This window comes from Pelodiscus sinensis, chromosome 12, assembly GCF_052426305.1.
Source record: "Pelodiscus sinensis isolate ZL-2025 chromosome 12, ASM5242630v1, whole genome shotgun sequence".
Lineage (NCBI taxonomy): Eukaryota > Metazoa > Chordata > Testudines > Trionychidae > Pelodiscus > Pelodiscus sinensis.
Genome location: NC_143063.1, coordinates 47,677,919 through 47,694,000, shown reverse-complemented (window position 1 = coordinate 47,694,000; position 16,082 = coordinate 47,677,919). Strand labels below are relative to the sequence as shown.

Here is a 16,082-nt window from a genome sequence, read left to right as displayed (position 1 = left end):
TGGCAGCGTCACGCTGGCAGGAGAGCAATGGAAAGATCCTGTAACAGAGTGCCGTATGACAGCCCTCCCAAGCCCTGCCTGACGTCGGAGCTGACCAGCGTCCGATTGTGGGCGCCGCGGGGCAGAGACGCCCCCCTCGGTGTTCTGTGTTTGCACGGCAGCCAACGTGGCATGATCGAGGCTGCCTGAAACAGGTCAGCGCGCCACCCTGAAAAGCAGAAGGAAACTGTGGCTGAAAGAGAAAGGACTAAGGCACGGAAAGACGGGAGAGGCCAGGGAACGAGCCGCCAGAGGGAAGTGGTCAGGTCGGGAACCGGGACAGAGAGCAGGGAGACTCACGCGGGCAAGCGCGAGTGCAGATGGGCCTGGCTTCCCCAGAGGTTACTACGAAAACTGACGCAAACAGGGCAGGATGGAAAGGAAAGGGGTGCAAATGGATTCCAGGTGCACACACCCCTGGAGGCCTCCTGGACTCACACGGTGACTCAAGCTGCCCCCGGCCTCGTGGGAAACCGGGCGTCCAAGCCGTGCCTGGAGAGTTTGCAGGGGAACCGAGTATGCCAACTGTGATGTACACTCCCCCAAGCTGCCCGTCCACGCTGCAGCTCTGCGTGCCTGCGCCGACGGGCGTCGAGCCACCTCGCCAGCCGCCTTCGGGCACGGGCCCTTGGCAGCACCTCTCCTGCCAGGGAAAAGGTCAAAGGCCCTAGCCTCTAGTCCATTGGAGAACCGACCCTACCACTTTACCTTCAGGGCATCCCTTATCCCCCTCACTGCACGCACCCCAGCTCTGCGGGCGTGTCACTTTAATACCAGTAAGGAAACCGCCCCCCCAGCTATGCCAATAGAAACCAGAGGAATCGGGCAACCCAGCCTGTGGACAAAACGTCTCGTGGGCCACACACAGATCCCCGATGCCTCGACATCCTGGCTCGACTTTGACCTCCCCTGGGATGACGGGGGAGGGGGGTTCAGCCCAAGACTCAATCAGTTCTACATCCCCCAGGGCTCCTTGTTAGCAGCGTCCCCTATCACCCCCCACAGCCCCTGTCCACTGAGCGGGTTTAAGTCAAGTCCTACCCTGACTCGTTCTAGGTGGGACAAGACAGGAGCGAACCCTCATCACCCCAAGGGGTGGATTAGACAGATGGGCAAACTGCAAATGGACACGAATCAGGAAAATAGCAATGGGTCCAGGAGAGAGGTGGCCTGGTTAGGAGGATGTGGAGAGGAGGAGAAGTGTCATGAAATAGGTAGATGAGGATGGACACAAAGTATCAGAGGCCGGGCCTGCACTAGACCCAGAAGGTTGGGTAAAGGTACTTCACTCCAGCTGTGTAAAATACGTAGGCTGACAGGAATCCCAGTGCTGACTGGAGCCACCCTCGGTATTCGATTTAGCGGGTCTTAACTAGACCCCCTAAATCAAACGCCAGGAGATTGATCTCCAGTATGGTAAGTAGAGACGTAGCCAACCTGCCCGCACAAGCCACATTCAATTGGAGTAGCCAGCTGTCTTTCTGCTGCTACTAAAGGCTTCCTGCAGCAAACTGCAAAGCCCAGCCCTACCGCAACAAGCAAGGCCTTAGCAGCCCCAGGAACCCTTGGGCAGGACTGGGCTGGAGAGAGCACGTCTCTTACCTGCTTCCAATTTCGAGCTTACCGCTAGGCCGCCCCCTTCGGCCCGCTGAGTTCCACGCGCTAGCCCAGTGGCGCCAAAGGCGTGTCCGCGGGAGAGAGACGAGCGGAGAACCCCGTGCCACCTCCCACAGCGTCTTGCCCCACTCTGCAGGACCGTGGCCTGCGCACACAACACAGGGCTGGTCCACCGACAGGACATGAGCGCGAGGGAAGGGCCGTGGAGAGGCAGCGCAGGAAGTGCCCCTCCCAGCCTGCTTTGCAGCCTCCGCAGTGCATGGACTCCCTCACTCGCAGGCGCCAGTTTCCTCTCAGAAGGGCAACACCCCACTGCAGCCAGAGCCCACCTGCCCACCTCTGAGCCACGCCGACCGGATCACGCTAGGTCGCTTATCACAGGGCTGGAACCAAAGAGTCCCTCTTCTTCCACCCCCAAAAATCAGGAGTGTGTCAGCATTGCAGAGTCAGGCCCGCTGACGGGCTGGGGGGAAGGAGGGTGTGATACCCAAGGGCCTAGACCCCCGAGACCTCTGAATCACAGCCAGAGCACCACACATCAGACAGAATTCAAGGCTGGCTGGGGGAGGCGTGGCCCTATCGGGTGGTAATGCCTCGTCCCAGCCTCACCCCTTCCACCTGAGGCTCCACCCCTTCTGCCTGAGGCCCGCCCTTTCCACGCCAGGCCCCACTCCTTCCGGGACATGGAGCAGCCCGTCCCCCTGCCACTTGCTGTCTCAGCAAATCCACGGTTATAATCAACGAATAAATAATAATCTAGTTAAACAAAACTCAGTGGTCGTTGCCACCCTCAACCACCTTACCGCCGTGGGCCAGAGCTCTGAATTTCTTGCTCCAGTAGCCCAATCCCCTGCACCTGGAGGTGCAGGAAATCCTCTATTGGCAGTATGGGGTCTAGGACCTAGCTGAACAGTTCTCTTTCCTGGATGAAATAGCCACTTTATTACAGCCAGTTTGATTCATAACGCAAAGCATTTCTCACCCCCACCCAGAAGGGGGCCTCATTTCTTTTTAATGAAAAAAAAAAAAAAAAAATCGATGGGCCGGCCCGGTGAGATTAAAAAATAATCCATCAGATTAACAAATTAGAAAAACACATTTCCATTATACACTGTTGAATGGGAGATGTCACAGAAGTATGCTGATGTGCGAGAGGAGATAACGAATTATTTTGGAGGGGGGGAAAAAAAAGGCCGTGGCAGGCTGTTATCTGAAGTGACTCATACATACACTCCTTAACCCTATTCCAGCCCAAGGTCAAGAGTTACATTCCTTTCAGCATTGCATCCCTTCCAAAAAACATGTTGCTACAGGAACAACGAGGAGCCTTCACTGCTGAAGCGAGCCAAAGGCGGAACTTTATTACCACGGAAACACTTGAACTTAAGCGAAGTATAAATCAAGAGCTCTGTCTTGTCAGTCTCCACAGCTCAAAACTTAACAGTCAAGTAACTTTTTTTTTTTTTTTTTTTAATAGCGATAAACATGTAGTCCTTTGGAACCGCCTTTTGGTTTGGGTCTTGGGGTTACATTCAGGGCACATTTTCAAGCTGTCCTTCACCACTTACGGGGGAGAAAAACTTAAGTGAAAGCTAGGTTTGGAGGGTCACCGGATGCCAGAAGATGGGGTGTGAAGAAGACACACCAAATATCAGGCTACACTACTGCCTTCCAGGGTCAAGGTCTCCCATGCTGCCGGGTGAACTAAAACATCTCATCCCAGGACTTTGCTCTGTGTTAACAGGTTCAGGAATGACAGAGAATTTTAAAACTTAACAAAAAAAAAAAAAAAAAAAAAAGGAGGGAGACGAAGAACAATTTGATTTTGAATCAAGTCAGCGAAGAAAACCCATAAAGTTTCCCTCCCAATGGCGTTTCTCCCTTAATTTTCTGTTCTCGGCTCTCTAGGCCGTTTTGCTTCCTTCTTGCACCTAGACACGAGACAGACAGACTCGTCCGTTTCTAGTCAATTTCAGTTTCATAGAGTCGGAGACACCAATATTTAGTGCTCATACACAGCCAGAAACCTTGAAACCAAGCTTCCCGAGAGCCACCATGTTCAGAAGCAACAAATCAGTCGGGGAGGCTTTAAAGGGGCCTACATTTTCAACAGGCGGGTCATCATTATGTTGCGCTTCAAAAAAGGGCTACATTTCAAGCCACACGGGATGGGCAAAAAGAAGTCGGATTCTTCCCGTGAGGTTTTAGCCAAGCTAGTCCCATTTTGGACGGGCAGGAAGTTTGGATCCTTCCAGATGATCTGCAAACCCCCCTCCCCCCGAGAAGGTTCATTTTAAAAATCAGAAACAAAATAAAGTTGGGATTAAATGGAGTTCTAGTGTGTGACTCAGAAATGGTCCACGCAAGCTGCTTGGGCTCTGTGAACAGAAACCGTCTGGCACCTGAACAGACAGGGCCCAATCTGGATCAGGTTTCACTCATCTCTTGCTTAGTGGACAGCTTGGATTTTTGTAGTCTCTCGCTTCTGTGCGCTCAGGCATCTGTCAGAGAGCGCTGGCGTGTTCCCAGCAAGTAATGGCCTTCGCGGAATGGGAAGAGTCCCTCTCTCTCTCTCCGTTTCGAGTCCCTATAGACGAAAGGGGGGGTTGATAATCCCTTACCTCCCAGGGGTGCTGGAAGGATTATACCAGCTGGGCACCCTTTGCAGAGAGCAGCGACAGCTTGGATTGGGAAGTCACCTTCTCTGCATAATCAAGAAGGCAACCCCCTGGGGGAAACAGCCCTCTTTCCCACATCCTGGCTGCCTAGCTGACAACTTGGCAGACGGGGATCTTCCACTGTGCAGAGGAGAGAAATCAAGGCCTCAGTGCCAACGAGCTTGGGATCCGGGGCAACGGGATTTTGAATTTTGGCCAGCGGCAGCCCTCTCGTTCATCCAGAGCCCTCCATGACTAAAAGGAGTCAAATAACTCGGAGTGCAAGCTGAGTCTTGCGCCGTGTCAACGGCCGGTGAGCTCAATCACATGGGATCTCTCAAGGGAAAAACAAGCAACTATCCAGCAGGGGGCATTCGGCTTAGAGGAGAACCACCATGAGGTGTATTTGTAGCTGCAGGATCATTGGGGCCATCTCTCAGCAAGTTGCGATCAGCGTCACACTACTTTCGCCCTCTCCCCCCCCATTTTAGATGCAAGTAAGAAAGAGATTCCTTAAGGGATGTGAAAAATAAAGGGAGCAGGTAAGAGATTAGGAGAGGCCTCCTCCCTCTAGCCCTGGGGGTGGAAGGCTGCACATTGCAGTCAGGCGGAACCACAACACACAGTTAACCTGTGGAACTCCTTGCAGGAGGATGTTGTAAAGTCCAAGACTATAACCGGCCAAAAAAATAGATCAATTCATGGAGGATGGGTCCATAAATGGCTATTAGCCAGGATGGGTAGGATTACTTGATTGCCTGTTTTCCTCATTCCCTCTGGGCATTGGGCAGCTGTTCTTATGTACAGTCTAGTTTGAGGAACCCTAATCATTGGGAGAACAGAAGCCAGACCAAAAAAAAAATCCAACCAACCGAACAAGCGTGTCCTCCCCATAGGCCCAGTCTAATTTTCCAAATTATAGGAAATGTCATCTCCCCTGAACCGTCCCTGCCAAGCTCCTGCCAAGGAACTAAGGCAGGGCACGTGCTTTGGCATTCGGTGAAAGCGGGCCTGTCACTGCCACCACACGGCCAAAATCCAATGTGAAGAAATGGGCTATGCCCCCCATGCAGCCAGTTTCTTCCAGTGTAACTAATTCCATGTCTGCGCCCTGAGGAAGATCGCTGCGGAGATCAATCTTCCGGAGTTTGACTGAGAGGGTCTAGTGAAGACCTGCTCAATCGAACTCAGAGAGTACCCCCCCCCCCCCCCCTCGGCAGCTGGCACTCCTGCTCCTGTGAGGAGCCTAGGGAAAGCCGATGGGAGCATTTGCTCCTGTTGGCCTTCCGCAGTGGGGAAACTCAAAACAAGGAACGTCAACGCCAGCTACCTAATTAACCTAGCTGGAGTGCAGATCTTGATTCAACCTTCCCTTTTAGTGTAGGCCAGGCCTGAGCGGACACCAGGTGGGCACAGTAGAGGCACATCACTGCCATAAAAGTGAAGACAGGAGGAGAACCCAACAGCTGGCCTGCAGTACTGCTCCCATGCTCTAGTAGCTACTTAAGAAGCGTTAAGCAGTGGCCCCTCGGATTAATTTGTTCAAGCCGAGATTTCCTCTGCCAACAGAAGCATCCCAGACAGGCCACACTGAGTGCCACGTGGGGCCAGACCTACCGCCCAGGGCCCAGCCCAGGCTGCTAACTGGCATGGGTGCCAATGGAAAATTCCCGTCACAAAGGGGGGCAGTGAAGCAGCCTAGCAAGGATACCAGGAGGCACGTGCTGGTGGGGGCGGAGTGATCTGCCTCCCACGAGATGTCGGAGATAGAAACCCCCGCCTGGCCAGAAGAGTGGCTAAGCTTGGGGCCCATGAAACAAGGGACATGCTCCCCATCAGCGTGGAGGGCTGGTTCACGGCCCCTAGAGCAAGTGGTTTTCAAACCTTTTTTTTTTCCCCCCTTCTGGTGACCCAATTAAAGGAGAGTGGTGATGCCGGAGACCCGGAGGAGGGCTTTGGGGTGCAGGAGGGTTTAGGGCTGGGGTGTACGGACGAGGGCGAAGGTGATGGGGTTCATGGTGAGGATCTCTGGGCTGGAGTTGGGGGTGGGTCTCAGGACAAGGTCAGGGCTGGTGATGCAGGCTGAGATGGAGCTGGGGATGAGGAATTTAGGGTGCAAGGGACTCCGGGGGGGTTTCAGGCCTGGGACAGGGGACTGGGGCATGGGCTTATCTCCCATGGCTTCTAGTCAGCAGCGGTGCGAAGGCAGCTTCCTGCTTGGCGTGGCACCGCGGACCACACTGTGGCCCAGAAGCGGCCAGCAACAGGCCCTGCCCCTAGGCAAGTGTAACCGCCGACGGGCAGATTCGAACCTGGGTCCTTTGAAGTTTAGTGCAGGAGTCTCCAGAGTTACGCACGGCTCTCCCCTGCAGGCACAGAAGCGCCCATTGGTTGGTCTCTGGCCAATGAGAGCGTGGAGCTGGTGCTCAGGGCAGGGGATGCATGGGGAGCTGTACCTGTTGCTGGCCACTTCCAATGTCAGAACAGGTAGGGACCCACCAGGGGTTCTCAGAGGACGGGTCATGACCCAGCCTTCGCTGCCCCCCAGGGTGCTGAGCAAGGCGACCCAGCACCTTACATCCCACGAGCCAGGAGTGAGTCAGGACCCGCCCTTGGAAAGCCACTGGCCCTAGAGGGTTCAGCGAGAGATCAAAGCCCCCTGATATTGGGCTCTTGGAAGAGTTTGCAGCGGGAGGAAGGATTAGCACCCCCCAATAGCTGGGGAACAAGATGGGCAGGGCACCTAAGGATCTGCTCAACTCACCCACAGCAGCTCTGGCAGGACAGGGGATTTGTATCTGGACCTGTCAAACCCCAGCCCAGAAGCTGAACCCCAAAGCTCCCCACCCTCCTGCCTTTGAATCTCACGACTGGCAACAGCCGGGGGCCGAGGGCGGCGAGAAATCGAGGGGCGGTTTTATGATGCCCAGCTCTGTGCACGAGTCGGCCACGTTTCAGGTCCAGGAGGACGAATGGCAGAGGAGGGTTACAGAACGGGAGAGGTGGAATTCCCCGTTTTGACTCACGCCAGGGGTTCTGCCAAGTGTGTTGTCTTTACTATGAGCTAGCAGGGTAGGGATCTTCCGGCTGTACTCTGGAGTCCGGGAGGGTTTTACCCACACTGGGAGCAATGTTCCCTTTAAGGTGCACAGCTGCACAGGTGCCCACAGAGGGGTTCGGCTGGGTAGGAAGAGGGGGGTGAAGCATGAAACTGGAGGCCACAGAGAAAGAGAGGAGGTGACTGCAGGCTTTGAACGGTTTCATGGCTGCATTCTGGATGGACTGCAGGGGACAGCTGTGCAGCATCAAGGCCAGGCATGGATGATAGGGGTGTGAAAGGTTACCCGGCTAGCATCACCCTTAATGGGTAATACTTACCGGTTACGGTTAACCTGGGTGGGGGGATACTCCAGACGCATAGGGACCACTGTGGGCAGGGGGTGCTCCAGCCTGGCCAAAGGGGGGCCGTTCCAGACCAGCTGGGCCGGAGCAAGGATGTTAAAAAGCGGGTTTTTTGTAAACACATCACCGCTGCCATTTTCAGCCGTGACACACGTCCATGCAGGAGCCCGTGCACACGGGGAGCCAGCTTCTCACGCGCACCAGGACCCCCGGAGCCCATCGGACGACCGTTTACACGAAGACACGATCCCACCCCAAGGCAGGAGCATCTCCTTGTTTCCTCGGCACAACGTCACGTCTAGCTTGTGAACTGATTCAATGGGATCGGACATCCCCAATGGATCCCAGGCACAGCAGGGCTCCTGGACTGCTCCCCACCGAGCCTCTAACCTGCGGTGTTCCCAGCCGCACACTGTGCCATGGCCTACTCGCCGCCCCGGACAGCCAAAGCCTCAGGGTCCCTGCAGGAGGGGTGTGGAGGGCAGGGTGCAGCTGTTGAATCAGATGGGGGCGCAGCTTTTCCTTTGCACGCCTCCGCGGGTGGAGAGCAGCCTAGCTCCGCTGACTGTGGTGGGGCGATCCCAGAATGCTTTGCATGCAGCCCGGAAGCCTCCCAACAGCCTCCCAAATCAGAGTTTAGGTCTGATTTGCCCCCATTTGCAAAATGGGGAAATCGAGGCACGAAGGCAAAGCGTTTTTACCCAAGAGCACACCAGCAGCAGGACTGGGGAAAGCACTTGACAGACCAAACCGAACTTGGCACCTCTGGAGCTTAGAGCAAGAGGCTCTGCCGCTGGAGCGAAAAGCCAGCTGGCTCTCAACGGAGGCTGCAGAGCAAACTCATCCTGTACGGGGCCGCAGTGCCCCGCCGCCAGGAGGTGTGGGGGTTACACCTGCATTGTCCTCCCCACGCCGTGCTACCTGGGACCCCCAGAACGGCTCAGAAGCATCAGAGCAGCACACAAATCGGGAGCCACTTGCCTATAACCAAACACAGCAGCTCAGACAGAAAACAAACAGAGTCAGGAGGAGGGCCGGAGGATCAAAAGCCAAGGGGTTAAAGCAGCAGAGCTAAAAATACTCTCCGGTCTGGCTACTGTAACCATCACAAGCCGTTTGCTTTCATTTCGCAGAAATGGCTCTTGTCCATGGGAATGCGTTTATCCGGGAGGGCCCGTGCTATAAAGCCTCACTCAGAGTAATCCTCAATAGCCCATGAGAAATTTGTCCACATGCAAGTGAAAGGCAGCTGTCAGGGCTACTGGGCATAACAGGCCCCAGTAACCCCACCCATTTCAGCAGCGTAACTTGTCGGGGGCCACAAGTAACCAAGTCCCTTATTCTCCACCCGCCAATGCTCCGCTGTCAAATTAAACAAAACACCCTCCCGCAGATCACACCCCCAGTAGAGAAAGGGGTCCCATTTCCCAGCTTTGCTCCTTGGTCTAGCGCCACTCGTCTCCCGTTGAAGTGAGTGGAGCTGCTCGCTTTGAGGAAGAGTCTGCCGAACGAGGCTCATGAATTACAACAATATCTAGGCCGAACAAATGAAAGACACCCGCCTCCCCAACCCAGAACAGGCTCGGTCTGAACCACACCGAACACACGTGTGATCTCACCGCCTCTATTCGCCATTAAAGAATATCCACAAAAAATATACATGCACAGGACGAGGCTAGATTCCCCCCCCCACCCCTTGTAACGTATTTGCTACACTTCGCAGCACGGGAGATAGCGATCAAGAAAAAGTAAGGCAGCCTTCTTCGAACTAAAGCAACAGCTGTAACCGATGAAAGACACCGAAGAGAAGTTGTCTCGATTAAAACTTATTTTAGAGAGAGTGCGTGTAGAAAAAAAAAAAGTGTAAACGCCGGCCACCGTCCCTCCCCCACGCCAAGCAGATAATTAAAAGGCCTGCCTTAATCATATTTGCAGTGGAACAAATTGTTGGAGCCTTTTTGCCTCCTCTTTTCAGTGTTTGTTATTGTAGCGAATCCTGCTCCAGTCTGGTTGGTAGAGATAAGGAGGCCTTATCACACTTGGCAATCTTTATCGGTATGGAGATCAGGCCCCAGAGCTTATCAGGAATCCAGATCTACTGTAGCTGAAAGCAAAATAGAAAGAGGAGGGGGAAAATAAACCAGGCAGGCCCATGCAACTTCTGTGAGAATTTTCACCTCGTTTCAAAAAAAATAATAGGAAAGAAAAAAAAAAAAAAAAAAAAGACACACACAGCCACATCAGCAGCCTGAGATCAATCTCCCAGCTTATCAGTTTCCCTCATCTAAAAAGCCCGAACTGTAACTACATGAACACCCAGCTGCCAAAAGGTTCACTCATTTTATATATGTGCCCACACTCCCATGTTTGAAGTTAATAAATGTAAGCGGCTATCTGGCTTTCAGATCACCTCTCTGCTCCTTATCAGCCCTTCACATCTATCTAACAGCAGAACAAAAGACACACAGAAAAAAAAATAAGGAGGTGGCAGCTGCAACAGAGCTCGCTGTATTTTCATGGCCTTTGATAAAGGCTGATAGTTGGGGGAGGGAGACAAATACAGATCTTCGCCACTATTGGTTACCTGGTCTGTTGCCATTTACCCCAGAATCAGAGGGCCAGCAAGTCAGCACTCAGCAGAAGGCGTCGCTATACAATTAAATAGCTGATGACAATGGCTCGTGCAGTATAGATCTGAACTCCCATCGGTTCCGAGTGATAATCAGTGAACGCCTTAACGCTACATATCAGCTGAGGGGCTCCGCCAGGCCAACCCTGCCAGGGCGGATAATGAAAGGAGATATGGATAGCACCTTCCTTGAATGCCCCTTTATAGAGCAATGATCGCTGACACCTCGTTGGGGGCATGCCCCTCACCCGCTTTCCCCGCCACTGTGCGCCACAAGCCAAGGGGTTGTCATATTTCGACCCCTGTCAACTTCTAGACTGGCAGGCCCAGGGTGCAGGTGTTTGCATTTTAGGATTGAAGGCGCTGGTAAAATTAAAAAGTATTCAGCATTTTTTTAAAATACTGTTGGTTAAATATAGTCCAGCATCTAATCTTCGTCTCATCGCTCTTTGCAATCACATGCACGCCCCGAGATCTCCCCTCAGAGCTGTATCTGCCTTTCACATCACGCTGAAAAAAGCAGAACAGAGAAGCACAAGAGGAAAAATAAAGTGAGCTGATAAGAATCTGGGGGAGGTTTTCATGCTTCAGCTGAGCAGAGGTAAGCATAGACTGGATGGAAACAGGTCCCGTTTGTACGGTATTGGAGTCGAGTTACCAGCCCCCTGATTCATGCATATTTTCCCCCTCTCTCAGGAGAGCGCTGGACAGGCAGTCGAAAGGGGCTCCTGCAGCCCTGTACATCTCAGATGACTGTTTTCATGTTGACACATACAGGAAGGGTTCCAAGTTTTCAGCTTTTAATCAGTTTTGGCCATCACCATCAGCCTGAGATCAGCCTCCCGCCTTATCATTTCTTCACATCTCTGAAGAAAGCAGAAGAGGAAGGAGATAGCTCTATAGCTGGCTGCACTAATGCATTCAGAACACTGCCCATCCCGGCAACCATCACAATCCATCTTACGATCACCTTTTCGCCCCTGGATTTGGCAGAGAGGGGGCCTTGCAAAGGTGACAAGCCAGGAGCTGAGCACAGGCGCACAACAGCGAGACCTAACCACTCAGCGCAGACAAGCGGGATGGGAAAGTTTCCCCTAAGAGTCGGGCGACAGATCTGCTCTGGAGGACAGATTTGCATGCGGTGTATTCATAGGTGCCCTCCTCAGTGGAGTCTTGCCAGACTTGAAGGGCACTTGCTTCCTGTCACTTCAGATCCCACACGCTGAAAGGCACTTATCAAGAAAAAGGATCAGCGTTGTTATTTCAGCAGCCGGGTGTTCAATGCACAGATGCTGCCACTGGTTTCTCTAGCCACTCAGCTAATTACAATGGGATGGTGCCATAGGAGCTGGGCCATTTGCTGAAGGCCACCCAGAAGGGGGCTAGATTGAGACCCGCAGTGCTGACCATGACAGGGCGAAAAGCAAGCAGCAGAAGTTGGGTGAAACTTTTTTTCTCTAAGGCAGCCAGAAGTTGAAAGCAACTATTTTTAAACTTCCATCTCTGTTCGAGGTCTGGTTCAGCCTTATCAGCAGACTGGCCCCAGGCAATGCACACAGGTAGATGCGATTGCAATTATTTTGAGGGAAAGATAAAGCAATATGATCACCTGACGGCCAAGTTTATCCCCAACATCTCCACCTTATCACCTGTTGGGATCAGGAGAAAAAGGGGGGGGGGGGAGGAAGTACCTAAACCTGTCAGTGGAAAAGTTCCAACTGTTGATAGAATTTCCTAAGAATATGCAACTCATATCTCCTTTCCTCTTTGCCAGACCTGAAATCAGATTGGCCTGGGCTGATCCATTTGGATCTCGGGAAGATGATAGGAAGAGGCATCACCATCATCAACCATGGGAAATTTGGAGAGAGCCAGAAATACAGAGTAATCCAATGGCCCTGACTCCTGAGTTTGTATCACAGCACTTGATCAGTTCTCCCAAATCGGATTTTGGGTGTGGGGAGAGGTGGGATGGAGGGGACAGAGAGGGTGGCGGTACTAAACAGGGCACACTTGGGTTTGCAAAGGCATTTTAAAAAGCAACGTGCACACAGCCCCAGGAGCAGATGACCCCAGAGCCTTTTGCATCACATCTTCAACCCCCCTCCCCCCACCATGCGACTTTTTTTAATGCAATGGATGTGAGTCAACCACAGATAAGATCACAATTTCAGACCGTCCCGACAGAGCGATCTTATCAGCATGGGGCTTGCTGAATGGAATATTTTAAAGCGGTATCTCAGCTCTGATCTGTGGCGGCGGTATCAGGCTGAAACATCTCTGAGGAAGGAGAAAGGGAGGGTGGAGGCGCCGAGAGAAAAACAAAACAAGCCGGACACCAACTTCTGCCCCCCACCTCCGGCAGAAATCCTAGCAGCAGCGACCAGCCGGATTGGGCTACGTGGTGCCAGCTGCACCCCCCTTCCCCCAGCTCTGCTCTGGGGGGCGCAGACTGCCTGGGGGGGGGGGGGGAGAGTCAGGAGAGAGCCTCAAAACGCAGCGGAAGGGAGGAAAGTGACCCAAACTCTGAGCCTGCGAGACGCACGAGGGACCGGCCATAGCGGGGCTGCCTCTCCTACGCGCGGCCCCTGGCTGCTCGAAAGGCTTGGAAACGTGGTGGCCGAACGACCTTTTCCTGCCCAGGGAAGCGAATCAGGAGCAGGCTCCGTTTGCAAGGGAAGCGTCTGGCCTGGGGAACGCGGAGCAGCGAGCCACGAACAGCTGGTGCTAGGAGTGGCGGGGGGGGGGGGGGTCTGGGCTAGGACTCCAGGTGTACTGACAGCTGGTGACTGGGGGAGGGGCGACCAGGGGTACTAACAGCTGGTGAGTGGAGGGAAGGGAACCAGCGGCTCCAAGGGGGGGGGGGGTCAGGCTGCTTTCCCTGGCGGGTGCAGCCCCGGATCGCAAAGTTGGGCACTCACGTTTGATCTGCCGGGGGTTGCTCTGTTTCCTCCTGGACATTGCTCGGCGGTCGGCGAGCGCGGTGCCTCCTCCGGCTGCTCGGACGGCGGCAGGTCGCTGGCAACTTCGGGGGGGGGGCAGGCACCCGGCTCTCATGCCCGCCCGGCGCTCCCAGGGCTGGGGAGGGAGAGCTCGGAGCCCCGGCGCGGGGAGACAGTCCCCGGGCGCCCAGCTTGGGTCTCGGCACCGGCCCGCTGCCTCGCCGGGGTGCGGGTGGGGGGGGGGACCCGGGGCTCCCGCCGGCGGCCGCGAAGGTCCGACTCGGAATTTTCTCAATGGAACCTGAAATGTATCAAACCCCGCTGAACGTTCCATGCGGGGCGGGGCGGGGCTCCCCTCCGGCCGCACGGAACGGCGGGCGCTCATAGGCCACCGCCGTCCTGCGGGACACGCCCACCGGATGGGGTGGACGAACTGTGGCGGGCTGGGCGGGCTCTGGGGCGAGGCGAAGCGGCTCCAATGGAGCGGGGCCGGGAGCGCCGGGCTGGGGGCCTGAGCAGGGCGGGGGTGGGGGGGGAGTCTGAGCGCGGGAGCAAGCGGGGTGATGGCCCAGGGCAGGTGCCCTAGGGAGACTGGGGGAGGCTGCGGTGTGAGTCCGGGGAGTTTCGGGGTCCCCCCATCAAAGCAAAGGGCGAGGGGAACCGGGGTCATCCTGCAGTAATCGCCAGCTAAGTGCGGTTCCTTATTCCCATACCCAAAGGAATACATGACCCCCGTCCCTGGTCCTCGCTGCCCCCCCCTTTCCTTGCTTACTGGACTCTCGCGGTCCTGTCACATCTAAGATTTGGAGTGGCATTTTTTTCTAGTCGTTTGTCCTTTCTGACACACCTAGCCCTCCACTGGGCCAGGTCTGTGCAAAGGGTGTGAAAGCCCCCCTCCCTCCCTCCCTCCAGGGTCGGGCAAATAAGCATGCCCTGGCACACCGAGGAAGGCTGGGGCTGATTTCCCTGCTTACTTGGGGAATCATGGGGGATACATTCACACCCTTCCGATCCACATTTACAAAAACACACACACACCACAGAAATTCCTGGGTATGGGCCAGTGGGCTGTAATGAATATAATTACTAGATGAGCTTTTCACCTCTACAGCACTTCACAACAAAACTAAGAACCTTGCAATGGGGTAGGCCTGTACTGGTTTTCACCAATGGGGAAACCGAGGCACAGAGAAGTGAAGCGGTTTGCCCAACTTTCACAGAGAAACTCAGTGTCAGAGCTGAGATAAGAACTCAGGAGCGTCTTAGGTCCCAATTCACCGGACTCCACCTTTTTTCTTTATCCTGTAAAATAAGCACAAAAGCCAGATTAACGGGTGCTGCACCAGGGAGCCAGCTGCTAATGGGTTATATGGAAGGAGCGTGACAGTCGTTTTGCTTAATCCCGTATTCTAGAAGGGCAGGATGCAGCGAGAAGGGGAGTGTTAGAAAACCTGTGATTCTAACGTGGGAAACACTTCTTGGACCCGATTCCTTTGTTTTATCATGGAACCCTAGGGCTGGAAGAGACCTCAGAAGGAATCAAGTCCAGCCTCCTGCCCAAAGCAGGACCAACCCCAACTCAATCATCCCAGCCAGGGCTTTGTCAATCCAGGATTTCAAAACCTCTAGGGATGGAGATTCCACTCAGGGCTGGCCCACAACATTTTGGCACCTGAGGCGGGGAGCTCAAAAGCCCCTCACTTGGGCCAAAATTTTGAAAGGTCTCCATTCTGCCTTCTTCCTGTTCTACTCCTCTCATGGGACTGCTCTGCTACCTACCCCAATAAAGGAGAACTAACAACTTAAAATGCCTTGTTCAATAATTGTAAGTAACACTTAACTTTCAGTAGTAGAGAGGTAGCCGTGTTAGTCTGATCTTGCTAAAACAAAAGGAAAAGCTATGTAGCACTTTAAAGACTAACAAGAAGGTTTAATAGGTGATGAGCTCTCGTGGGCCAGACACACTTCCTCAGATCACATTCTGAAAGAGAATTGGCATGACCATATATACCAAAGGAATACAAGGAAAAAAATGAACACACAGAGGGTGCATCTAGGCTGGCAAGATTTTGCGCAAAAGCACTTGCTTTTGCGCAAAAACTTGCCAGCTGTCTACACTGGCCGCTTGAATTTGCGCAAGAGCACTGACTTTGTAATGTACAAAATCAGTGCTTCTTGTACAAATACTTTCACGCTCCCGCTCGGGAAAAAACCCTCTTGCGCAAGAATACTTGCGCAAGAGGGCCAGTGTAGACAGGGAAGAACTGTTTTGTGCAAAAAAGCCCCGATGGCTAAAATGGCGATCGGGGCTTTCTTGCGCGAAATCGCGTCTAGACTGGCCATGGATGCTTTTGTGCAAAATCTAGACGCGCTTTTGTGGAAATACTTTTAATGGAAAAACTTTTCCGTTAAAAGTATTTCCGCAAAATCATGCGAGTCTAGACGCAGCCAGAGAGAATACATCTGCACCAGCAGCAGACACAATTTTCTACACTCTGGATCCTAGTGCCCCCTCCACACACAGTCTGGCATCTGAGACGGCCTCCTCAGTTCGCCTCATGGTAAGGCCAGCCCTGATTCCACCTCCTCCCTAGGGAACCCATCCAGTGCTTCACCACCCTCCTAGTGAAATAGTTTTTCCTAATATCTGACCTAGACCTCTCCCACTGTAACTCGAGACCGTTGCTCCTCGTTCTGCCATCCGTCACTACTGTGAACAGCCTCTCTCCACCCTCTTTGGAACCCCCTTTCAGCTAGCTGAAAAAAAACAGCAAGCAAATGGTAGCACGTTATAAA

The 16,082-nt window shown here is 53.8% G+C and overlaps 1 protein-coding gene across 2 annotated transcripts in view; it reads right to left on the bottom strand.

The window, feature by feature from the left end:
- The window catches only part of ZFPM1 (zinc finger protein, FOG family member 1), a 138,208-nt gene extending 124,559 nt beyond the window's left edge, over window positions 1-13,649 (bottom strand). The window contains exon 1 of one of the 2 annotated variants that reach the window (XM_089781543.1): window positions 13,266-13,649. Coding sequence is in view for 1 of the 2 variants with exons in the window: in XM_075939904.2 (XP_075796019.2) it covers window positions 13,266-13,620 (355 nt within the window). In the remaining variant the exon portion in view is untranslated. The remainder of the gene's footprint in view (window positions 1-13,265) is intronic. The other variant, XM_075939904.2, reaches the window with a different exon arrangement.
- Window positions 13,650-16,082: the final 2,433 nt, after the last annotated feature.